The sequence below is a fragment of the Festucalex cinctus genome, chromosome 4 (genome assembly GCF_051991245.1).
Source record: "Festucalex cinctus isolate MCC-2025b chromosome 4, RoL_Fcin_1.0, whole genome shotgun sequence".
NCBI classification, from domain to species: domain Eukaryota; kingdom Metazoa; phylum Chordata; class Actinopteri; order Syngnathiformes; family Syngnathidae; genus Festucalex; species Festucalex cinctus.
This window is the reverse complement of record NC_135414.1, coordinates 12,702,621-12,715,378: the sequence shown is the minus strand read 5'-3', so window position 1 is coordinate 12,715,378 and position 12,758 is coordinate 12,702,621. Positions and strand designations below refer to the sequence as shown.

Here is a 12,758-nt window from a genome sequence, read left to right as displayed (position 1 = left end):
ATTAAGATGGTATCTCCATAATAGATGAAAACAGCAAAAGTCATTCCTATTTTTAAAAATGGATATAGACATTTATTCACAAAGTTAGACCAATATCACCTTTGCGACAGTGCTAATTTTTTTTTTTTTTTTTTTTTTTTTTTTTTTTTTTTTATAAACAGGTCAAATATGCTCAAAACTCTCCTTGTAATATTTACTTAGAAATTCTGAGTGAAAAAAATGTTTTTTCAATTAAATATTACTTCTTTTTTTTAACAATGCACATGTAGACCACATTCAAAATTGTTTTTGGCACTGCTGTTAAATTATTATGAAACATTTATTTATTTTTCTTGAGGAGGGCTAGAATGAACCATAAATTGCTCATCATTTGCACATGCTATTTGCTCCCTCTTAACTTCTTGCTCTGATTATATACCACCAGCACAAACATTGTTTTGTACATTGCAAAATGTCAGTGTGAGAGACACAAGATTGGATGGATGAGGCATGATTTTTTTGCCCCCACATATATTTACGAGGTACTACTGTCAAGTCATAATGCTTGTTTTGACAAAATGAAGAAAACAAGCTTTTGTTTTTAAATTTCAAACTTTCTTTCTTTCTTTCTTTCTTTACGAATTTGAAATTTAACAATGTGCTTGAAGTGTCAAATTTTAGATTGAAAAGGTTTTCATAAAAATACATGAACTTATGATTGCTATTTTCCATCTAGTAAATTGAAGTTAGCAGTACAGCATTTTATTTCTCTGTATAAAATGTCATTCAGAAGTGTAGATTGGTGAATGTGTGAATAAATGCCAAAAGTACTTCAGTGGATATCAGCTCAGAAGTTGTGCCTTTTTACTGTAAATGTATCTGAATTGCCTATAGAATATGGCGAAGCTTTGCTTTATACCCTTAAAATTGCTGGGTCAAAATTAACAAATTTTGGTCTGAAGTTGGACCGACGCACTACTTGGGTCAGTTTGACCAAACTTTAGGTTGTTTTTGCATCAAAATGCCCCCACTTTTGTGGTTGTTTTGTAATCAACGATCCTGAAGGAGATTGAACAAACAAACAAAACAGGCAGAACAGGCGGGCCAAAAAGACGAGTATGACAAAAAGTGATAGAAGATTACGAGATTACAGTTGCGTCACTTTGTCCAAAAACTTTTGAGCCCCAGAGAATGACGCTACTTTGCATTAAATGTCTGGAATTCCTAAATGGTAAATGCCATATTCTTATCAAACATCTAAAGTTCTTAAAGGGATACTTTACTTATTTAGCCATTTTGGTAGTCAAACAATAATGTTTTGCCTATAATAAATTTGATATTTTCATTATTTTTCATGTACAATTAGTACCTTTAAAAACACATTTTGCAACTTGCTGTAACCAATCACAGCTCAGCGTGTAAATGTCACATGACCAAACCTAGACCTTGTGATGTCATTTTCAGCCGACAGCAAGTTGCAAAATGTGTTTTTAAAGGTACTAATTGTACGTGAGAAATAATGAAAGTATCAAATTAATTATAGACAAAATATTAACTTTTTATTGCTATAATGGGTTAAATAAGTGAAGTATCTCTTTAATCCATACTTCAATCACATCTTGACTGTTTTCTTACAAATATGCAGTCATAAAAATGATGAGCGCCCCAATATTGATGCTGCTCCCGATTTTGCTCTTTCTCCTCCCAGTTGGGTTTCTTCCAGAGGCAGAAACGGGGAGATGAAGACGAGCGGGAAATGAACGGAAAAGTGGCTGAAGAACGGTAACGCAGGCTCGCTGACGCCCTTCCCACAGGGGGAGCCGACACTCAGGGACCACTGCTCCTTCCACTCTTTCGCCAACATCCGCAGTGGCGCCAGCTGGACAGCTCCGTGTGATAACGGAGGAGGCAAAGCATCATCGGCGCCACGAGTCAGCACTGCAACGTTCACTTAGTTTGACTGCACTGTTCCGACATGAGGACCTTCTTGGTCTATGCAACCCAACGTCCTCAGTGTCAATCGTCACAGGTCTTGGGGCTCTTCCTTCTTCTGAGCGTTCTCTAGCCATTTCTAAGGAACGATTGACTGCTTTTTTTGGGAGAATTTCTCGCAAATCTTTTTGAATCTTCTCTTCTTTTTGTAATATTTATTTAACTCTTGTGCTAAATGTATAATACATGAGCAACCTCAAGGGTAACAGGTCACCCAAAAAGATGCCGAAAATGTTAAGATATATTATTGTATTTTGAATTTGATATTTAAAAGCAGCAGTTGACTTTCATCGTGGTATGACGATATAAAACTGTACCAAAGTCTCCAAAAACTTAAGTTGAAAATGATATTAACGTGAAGGAGTTTTATTTTCTCTGAAAGTTCTGTTTTTATTCCATTCGTCCTTGAAAACATGCAGGATGCTTTTATGATATTTGATGCACTTTTACTTTGTACAAAATTTAACTTGAATGTGTACATAGATGTGTACTTTTAAAAAATAGCCTTTCAAATATTATGAAATATTATTCTCCATATGGCATTATGTGTATAAAGAAAACAAGAACATGATTGTTTGGTAGTGCACCTTTTACCAACCATCAGGACAAAACACTGCAGCATTTTTTTTTTCTGGTACATGAGAAAATGTAAGAAGATGATGATATAGATGAAATCAGTGTGCCACGATTCTTCTGGTATTGCCAATGAATGTTACTCTGTCCTGTTGGACGGGGTGCAAAGAGCTGTAATACGTCAATGAATAAAACATGTATTTACATGTACGTCTGTCTGAAATTTCTGATGCCACGACAAACTGAGTACTGACGGGATTGTGATGTGAAGGGAGCTGACATGAAGGAAGATGTGTTTGTCTGACTGCCTGGAGGAGTGCCTGGGGTGCGTATTACGAATGCAAGAGAAGATTGAGCAGAAATGTTAGTTTGGTGAGGTGAGCCATGCTGCAGATATGAAAGAGATTGTTGATCAACCACCTCCTTGACATCATTTCAACATGTGGTATATCCGCTTTGTGGCTTTTTCACACTGCACTTGATTTTCTTGATGTTCATCGCAAGGCAAGGCACAGTGAATTGGCCATATTTGGAAGTGGTTGCTTAGCAGCCACCCAGGAAATTACCTGCAGTCTTTTCCCATTAGTTTGGAGGGGACCTCAGTAATTTGGATTTGCCGTTGTTGGAAAAGAAAGGAAAGGGAGTGCACAGTGATTCTTAACCTTGGTGGAGGTGCTAAACTGCAAATTTCATACGCATATTCACTCAACCTTTCGTAATTGGATTCCCCCCCCTCAAATTCAAAACTGGTATGTAGGTCCTTTATACTTGTTTTGAACAATACCATCACCATCATTCAGACAAAGGTAAGTGGTGTCATAATTTGTAGCATCAGCAAGAGTCCAGTTAGCCAACTGCTTTAATGAAAACGGAAAATGAACCGTCCTAAAAAACTTGAGTGCTTCAGCTGCTTGCAAAATTAGTAGATAAAACGCAACCCTTAATTTCCATCCCAAAAAAAAAAAAGTGGTTGTCTCAAATGAGTAGGCTACCTTTGTGCTTTGCACAGAGCGAATCGCTATAATGTTATAAAATTAGCTTCCACAGTTCCCGCAGTGGAGTTTTTCCATCTGTTCATTTTCCAGCTGTCGTGAATGGGGCAGAAAGGTGACCGGAAACTAATTTGATGATCACTTGGAGGTCTTAATTATGTCATAGTCCTGTTGCATGTAGTCCATGAAAGAAATGAGAAATAATGCTCCAACAGGATGGATGGATTTTTCTGTGAATGCACTACCTTATTTCTTAATAATAGCACGATTGAATACAGCCATTTACACGTCTCCGCTGGAGGCACAGACAGCAACAATAGTCACATTGTTCCCGTCAGTATTCCGATCCCGTCAACATGTTTTAAATTCAGTGGATGAATCACAGTGAACCAGATAACACGCATGCAATGAAGGATTCAGAGTGAAAGTAATGTGCAAAGTGCTGTTTCTTTGGTCTGCAGTAGGACTCAAAACAGCGTCTTCCCGATTCCAAAGCTAATGTCCTCACAGGATGTGTTAGTGGGACCGTTACTGCAAATCAGCATTAATCTCAGATAATCGGTACACAGCAGGGGCGATCAGAAGTGTAGGGGTACTGATCGTGCCAGAGCACATGGTCATTATTTGATGGTCTTTTTTTTTTTCTTCTTTTATTCCCCCCCAATTTATTAGTGAGTAAAACTCAGGACAAGGGGGGAAAAATCATCATAATTTGAAAACTACAATGTGTCATGTTTCGGTTTTGGGGGTTGTGTTTTGGTTTAGTTTGAGGTGTTTATGTCTGTTGTCCGGTTTTGTCTCCCCTAGTCTCGTCATAGTTAACCTCGCCCACCTGTGTGTAGCTCCCGTCCCCGTTTGTGCTTCTAATTAGTGCCCTCTGCCTGCTGTGTTTCCCAGGTGTGTCTTGTTAGTGTCTCGTTAGTGTTGTATTTAGTCAGTGGGGTTTGCTCACGCGTCAAGGTAGCATTGTATTGTCTTGTCCAGTTGAGGTGTGCGAAGCTGTGTAGATAGTGTTTACATCTAATCAAGTTTCTCAATGTCTGGTCAAGTTGTTCTCTCTTGTCCAAGCCAAAGTGTTCTCTCTCGTCCAACCCAAAGTGTACTCTCACATACAAGCCAAGTGTTCCTCTCTCACATCCACATCAAGTGTTCCTCTTTCACATCCACGCCAAGTGTTCCTTTCTCACGTCCAAGCCAAGTATCTCTCTCTCACATCCAAGCCCGGTGTCTCTCTCTCGAATCCAATCAAAGTGTCTCTCTCTCACGTCCAAGTTCTGCCAAATTTGTCCACGTCTGCCCACGTCCTGCCAAGTCTGTCCACGTCATGCCCATTCTGCTCACGTTCCGTCCCGTCATGTCACCATCATTAGGCGTTTTTCCACCGCCGGAACTTTTGGTGAACTTTTCAGTTTACCATGGTAAAAGTTTATGCATTTTCCACAAAACAGCTTGCTGGTGGAAAACTGAATTTTACCAAGGTAAACTGAAAAGTTCTCCAAAAGTTCCAGCGGTGGAAAAACGCCTTTAATAAAAATCCTCACGTCGCCCTTCCTATTTGTCTCCTTGCCTTGTTTCGCCACCTTTGGGTCCATCCACCGCATCCTCGCTCCACCCAACATAACACAATGAGTAGTTTACATTTTCAGCATAAAATAACAATGAATACATTAAAATACAAAAAATAAAGCAAAAATACTGACTGTTATTGCTTTGTGCACATCATTTTTATTAGGGATGTAACGATACAAAATAGGCCACAATATTTAAAAAAAAAAAAGAAAAAAAGAAAAAAAAACGCTCTACTAAAAAAATACACACAATATTGTGCTTTTCTATATTATACCAATGAAAAATATAAAAATATGATTATTATATACAAAAAATATATATAAATATAATTATATATATTGAGACACTAGCTAATGTAAGCACACATTGAGTTCCTACATATATCGACTCTGTTCACAAGCATATTACATTCCCCTTCATCAGGCCATTAGCGTGGATCCTAAACATAGAAGGGCCAAAACATGCCTTGTAAAAAATAAACAGCACTAAAAAACTAGCCATCAGAGGGTGCTAGAACTGCACAAATGGAAATCAAAGCAACAGATGTGCTGCTTTTAATACCGTGAAATGACGACGACGACGATATATTGTGGCAATTTTAATACCGCGATATCATGATATTGCCGTTATTTGTTACATCCCTAATTTTTATGTGCCAAGTGCCATGCATATAAAAAAAAAAAGAGCAAGAGTTAATGTGACAGTGTGTAAAAGTTCACCACTAGATGTTGCTATATCATAGAATACAGCCGAAGAGCGGACATTTTGAAGAACGTACACTACGGAATTGTGTGGCCTTGAGGGTGCATCTAACCCAGCATTTACAAATGTTACCACTTAATATCTTGGTATAATATAGGTCGACTCGGACTAGAATGAAACCATTAGCATCAAGTCAAAGTTTATTCTTTAGTTTCAGCAATGCAGATTCATGACTGTGAATAGCCCTGAAGCCCAAAAGCAATATTTCATTAATGTAGTTGAATTAAATAGGTTTAAAGTAGGGTTAAAGCAACTTTTAATATCTGCCCTCGAGCAGTTTCTACCACTACTACTGTATCCACATGTCCATCGACACAACAGGAAGGATTTCTAGATTTTTAAGATTGTGACTCTTTAGTTTCTGGAGTGGAAGTGTGGGGACTATGCTAACACTTGTTTAGAAACAACACAATAATGTCCCTCCCAGTAATCACACTAACCAAGTGAAAATTTTTGTTACACTAAATAGTTTTTGCCCGGATACATCATAAGCATTTCTGTAGGTATCAAAAATTATTATTTGCTTATTTAAGACACGGCACTGGGACTGCAAAGACATTTTGTTTGTCACTAAACTAAACGAGATTTTGCCATTGCCTATCATCAATCTTCTTTTATTTATCCCTTTCCACGAGAGCGAGCTGAGCTGCCTTAATTACCTCGGTGAGGTTTGCCAGATCTTCCTACTGCCTCTAATGCCTGTCGGGCTCTGAAATCAATCATTTTGTTCCTTAGCATTGCATGGCTTAAAAGAAAATGTTGCACCACAGGGAAGCTGTGTCGAACACTTAAAACAGACACACACACCCACACACACACAATGAAATACAGGCATAGCATGGAGAGATGAAGGTTTAAAATTTACTACAAAATAAGACAGTTGCCTGTTCTGCGGAAGTCTGCCCTCACCTGTGTGCAATTATGTGTTGATGATAAAGACATTCTAGCCCTTATTTTGTTGATATTCCCAAAACTAGCCACCAACTGATGAGAAATAATATAAAGGCCTGGGTAGAAGCAGAGAATGACCTCATTAGCAAACATACCTGGCAGCTGTCTGAGATGCTATCTGGCTCAACAAACATTTTGTTTGTAGAGCTGGTTGCTGCCAGATACTAAATGAAGACCGGGACCAATATTCAAGCCATTTGTCAGATCAGAAATGCTGTATAGAAAACCACAACTGTCCAAATGTGCATCCACAATTATAATACATTAATTAAGTGTGGAAAATCTGGCACTATTTAAGTAAAAGTAGATATAAAGTAGCTTTCACTGATATCGGGCCAAAACCACATAAATCACAATTAGTTAAATTTCATATGTTTGTGATAAGGAATATTTCTGTTGGTCAGTCCACACATGTGGATGTTATGTTTACAAATTATTGACCAATCTGAAGAGTTGAAAATGTCTTGCGCTCTTTGATGATGCAATGTTAATGCATGGTTGAACGATGCCAGCGATATACTTAGCTTAAGTAAAAGTAAAAAAAAAAAAAAAAATGTATAGGTAAAAATTCAGAAAAATAATCTGTGAAGTGACACACAGGCACACAAAACACGATGTGAAAAGTTCTGAGAGAACTTTGACCCAGTCCTATTATCTTTAATGCTCACTGTAACATTAGCAACCATAAGACTGTTCCATATATTCTGCATGCCAGAAAGATTGAGTATAGCCTTTTTCATCTGGGTGCAGAAAAAGGTCTAATCTGTCTAAAATGGTTCCTATTCTTCATACTCTCTGCACGGCTTGATATATGAATGGACTATCAATAGTAACTGAAACCAGAGGGTGCCATCTTACGTTGCCACAATTTCCTCAATCCTGCCGCATTTGTGACAATTTCAAGACAAAAAGTTTTTGTGCTTAAACTGACCCATATACTGTAGTTATCAGTTTGAAAGCATCTTCTCTACGTCACTGATTGTTTTTTCAACCATTATTTTTCACAAGGCGGCACAGTGGGTGACTGGTGAGCACATCCGCCTCCCAGTTCTGAGGACTCGGGTTCGAGTCCAGGCTCCGGCCTACCTGAGTGGAGTTTGCATGTTCTCCCCATGCCCGCGTGGATCTTCTCCGGGTACTCCGGTTTCCTCCCACATTCCAAAGACATGCATGGCAGGTTAATTGGACGCACCAAATTGTCCCTAGGTGTGCTTGTGAGCGTGGATGGTTGTTCGTCTCTGTGTGCACTGCGATTGGTTGGCAATCAGTCCAGGGTGTACCCCGCCTACTGCCCAGAGCCATCTGAGATCGGCTCCAGCAACCCTTGTGAGCAATAAGCGGTCAAGAAAATGGATGGATGGATGGATGGATGGATATTTTTCACAATTATCAAATAAATATCAATTAAATGGTTGCTTTCCCCCCAAACATGTTGTCCTCCAACTCTGAAATGACCCATTTAATGTATTCCAGTACACTACATAAAGAGTTATGTATATTGTAGACAGTAACTCATTCCAACATCTACAACAACTTTCACGAATCTCAGTTATGAGTCCATAACTTCCATCATTGCACTGACCTTGGCGTGAAGAAAGTTTCTCGTGACATTTCGCATTACCTTTTCATATTCTTATACTTACTGTATATGAAAACACTTTAGGATTACAAACAAATGACGATCCTCCAACCAGAAAGGACTGACTCGATTGACCCATGCTGTGGCAACTCTGAAATAGTAACAGAAGGGGGCAGTGTTTCAACACGTCCAGAACAGGCACAGTTATAATTTTGTAATATTAACGTGGTCTGTCAACCGAAATTCATGACATGCACCTCATAAACTCCAAACTAGTGCTGTCAAAGTTAACGCATTAACTCATTGATTATCACAAATATTATCACATTAATCATGTATTAACTATTAATTTTGAACACAGATGATTCTTTGCTTGACAGTGGATGATTACGTTAAAGGTAACGCAGGTTGCACACCTGTGCACTAATCATGGTGTCTAATCAGCATCTTGATATGGCACACCTGTGAGTTTAGATGTGTTATCTTGGCAAAGAGAAGTGCTCACTATCACAGATTTAGACTGGTTTGTGAACAATATTTGAGAAAATTGGTGGTATTGTGTATGTGGAAGAAGTTTTAGATCTTTCAGTTCATCTGATCTCATAAAAAATGACAGCAAAAACACGTGTTGCGTTTATATTTTGGTTGTGTAATGCATGCATTAAAGGAAAGCATTTATTAAATGTTTGTGTATGACATTCAGAATATTTAGTTATGTCAAACTATTAGGGCTTTTTTTTTTTTTTTTAATTATGCAAGTAATTAACTGATTAGAAAAGAGGAAAAAGAGAGTGTGCAGTGGATAAAAAAAATGATGAAGACGTTTTCATAACATTAAATGTCGAAAGAATTAACCCTACAGGTGCTCTTCAAATTTGGCACAAAAAAAATGTTGATTAAAAAACCTTAACTGATTAGGGTAATCGTGGTTAATCAAAATTCTAAGATGTGATTAATCTGATTAAAAAATGTAATCGATTGACAGCTCGACTCCAAACCTGATCATTAATAAGTGGAAAGAGGTTATCACTGCCTTGCAATTGTGAGGTTGTGAGTTTGAATCCGGTTGTTGCCTTCCTCTGTGGAGTCTTAAAGTTCTCCCTGAGCTCGTATATGTTTTCTCAGGGTACTGCGGCTTCCTCCCACCGGCCAAAAAACATGCATGTTAGGCTGATTGAAGACTAAATTAATATGAACTAATTAGGGTTCTTAATTTTCCTGGCACTTACTAAATGTTTCAAAGGTAGTTGAAGTCTCACAATTGTTCAGTGTGAATGTTAGTGTGACTGATTTATTTATTTATTTATTTTTACACCTCTTGCCCATACTTTAGAGTGCATCTCCCCATAACACTAATTAGTACAAGTGCTTCAGAAAATGGATGGATGGATGATTGACTTCATTTTGAATGCTAACAAGGGACCTCATTGCGCGCCTAATTTGATTTATGTAATAGAACTCACAAGCAGTTCATGTGTGTTTAATTGTTCGCAATGTACGTGCTCCAACTGACCCATATTAGCATAAATATTTAATGAACTCCACTTCAGTAAAAATGAAACATGAATGCAGATGAATGTATTCAGGGATAATGGCTTAGTGAGTGGCTTGATGAGATTAAAAATGCTCCAAGTTATATGCTATGACCTTCAAAGTTAGCCAATTTAAACACGATTGTAGATTTTTGGGCGACAACTGGTTCGCACATCTGAATCCACCCACCACTCTAGTAAGGATAGACTGTGAATGTAGATTTTGAAACCTCTTGATGTGCAAATGAAAATTTACCTCTGTGATTGTGATGGTCACAGAGACGAACACCCTGGCAGGTGAAATGCTGAAAAAAAGACATTACTATGTCCTATTCTGACCATTTGACCCCTAGTTCCACCACTACCTGCCTTGAATATTGTTCAAAATATATGGAGTTGATTTATAAACTAGACTAAGTGCAAATTCTGGAGAAATTGCGTGGGAATGCTGAAAGCTGAATGCTAATAGCTGAATGCTAAGCTGAATGCTTATAAAGTAAATTAAAAGATGAATTATGCAAAAATTACAAAGTTTTAATTGAAGTTGAAAGATAAATGAATAAAAAGAAAAATTGAACTGCAATCTGTCTTAAGTGGGATTTAATCATTTCAGAGAAATCGACAAATCAGTTGGTATCAAACCATCGAATGTACTAAAATGTGGTCATCTGTGGGGGAGGCAATTCCTCTAAGTACTGAGATAACTTGCCTTATTCAGATTCATGGCTATTGATGTATTTATTTTGAAAAGTGTTATCTCGAACAGCAAGCCAACATGCGTTTAATCATTTCAGTAACATTATAATCCATTTCAACATGTGTTTAATCATTTCAGTGAAATTGTAATGCATTTCCTGATATGATAGTCACTTGGTATACATTTACATCACTAATAATTGCCATGGATATATTTGCAATGTACAGTTGGAGGTGGGATTTGAACGCTGGACCTCGGGGTTACTGGACAACGCACTTAACCAAGTGCACCACTAAGCAGTATCAGAGAGCTGGTAATGGTGATGAGTTATATGTATGGAAGTGGACGTGGAAAGTGGACTTTAGAAAACGTTCAATGTCTTTCACATTGAAAATGAATGGGGAAAAGTTGATATTTAACGTTAAATTGTGCAAGTACTGTAACGTAATGTAGAATCAGACGATATATACCCCGGAAGGCATGAATTTTTGAAGCAAGATGATATTTGAACGGTGTAAATGAGAAGTATTATGTGGGAGTTGTTTCTTGGCAAAAAAAGTGAGGAGAATAAAAATCTGAATATGTGGGGTGCTTTTAGCATTCCCACAATAAAAACAAAAAATAACAGAAAGCCTCGAAAAGCACGAGATGATAAATTGTAGTCCTTTGGATTTGCAAGTAAACATAATATCTTTGCAATGTGCTCCACTCGCAGACCTGTTTTCACAAGGCTTTATTGTCTGCATTTTCACGTTTTTAATAAATTCCGTTCGGATGATACACATTTAGTAAACATAATATGGTTGTGCTCATGTGATGCAATCTAATTAATGTAAGAGCTGAGCAAATAGTCTGCCTTTACAAATGGTACTTCATTTATATAGCGCTTTTCCACCTTACAAGGCCTTCAAAGCCCTTTACATTCCTTTACAATATTGATTACGTAGCATCAGGAGCAACTGGGGGTTCAGTTGCTTGCTCGAGGATACTTTGATGTGGTCAAAATGGCATGGGATCAAACCCACAACCTCTGGGGTGCAAGACGACCACTTGACCACTGATCCATGCCAGCCCAAAGATGTCAATCTTCTGTTTCTACTGGCTCGGTTTGAGAGGCTTTTTGGCTTGTAGGATGTGAATGTTTTTATATTAATGTCTCATGTATTTCAAATTTCACCCTATTACAACCCTGCAGTTGCATAGTTTGCTCATCTGCCGTGGTTTTCGGCACGGAGCGTCTGAGTAACTTACAAATACTCGCAGGTGCACGAAAATGTGGGCAATGCGGATACTGCGCGGAGGAGTGTGTTTGCTGAAATGACCTAATTTTGCTGCAGGACGTGACAAGCATAAACCAAGCTTCAGTCACAACTGGCAACAGATACAAGAAAGTTGACTCTTAACTCAACTCATTATCACAACACCCATAGTGATGTGATGATTTAGTGCAGTGAATGATTTAGAGCAAATATTTTAAAAGAATACACAATAAATTAATGCACACCCAAGTATAAATCCATAGCAGTCTGTAATGTGACTCATGTGTTTTTGTTATTGAGTTTTTGATCGGTTTTAGTTTTGTCTCGTTATCCCCTGCTTGTCATGCTTTGTCTCCTCTCGTTAGTTCTTGTGTGCTCCTGTTCTCAACAGCCCGCTCTCTTGTGTATATCAATCTGCTCGCTCATCCACTCATATCTTGTCCATTTGTTTCTTGTCCCGTCGGGGCAGAGAGAATCTTAATGTAGGCCGACTTGTATGAGGAAAAACTGCATGAAAACCAATTGCAGATTTGACCAAAAATTAAAATAAAAATAAAAATAAATGGTTTGACATGAAATCATTACCCCCACAAAAACACGTCACGGCCCACAGAATTTTCAGGAATTTGAACTGGAGGAGGACAAGCAAGTGGATCCCTGTATTAGTACAAGCTGTGAAAGTGTGACGTCACTATCAGCCAGCTTCAGCTTTGCTGCATGGAGGCCATTTCAATTTTCAATATTTTTAATTAAACAAATAAAGTTGGCAATTGAATTTATTAGGAAAAACACACGATTGAGAAATGAAGCCCTTCATGGTGTATTTGTCTTAATTGTTTTTGCTGAACTTGTCATGTTACTAGTTTTGGTTTA

At 38.0% G+C, this 12,758-nt stretch overlaps 1 protein-coding gene across 4 annotated transcripts in view; it reads left to right on the top strand.

Moving 5' to 3' along the window:
- Window positions 1-2,754, top strand: part of itga11a (integrin, alpha 11a) — a 51,091-nt gene extending 48,337 nt beyond the window's left edge. For all 4 annotated transcript variants that reach the window (XM_077519001.1, XM_077519002.1, XM_077519003.1 and 1 more), the window contains one exon: window positions 1,688-2,754. In XM_077519001.1, the coding sequence (XP_077375127.1) occupies window positions 1,688-1,765 (78 nt within the window). In that variant the 3' untranslated portion in view covers window positions 1,766-2,754. The remainder of the gene's footprint in view (window positions 1-1,687) is intronic.
- Window positions 2,755-12,758: the final 10,004 nt, after the last annotated feature.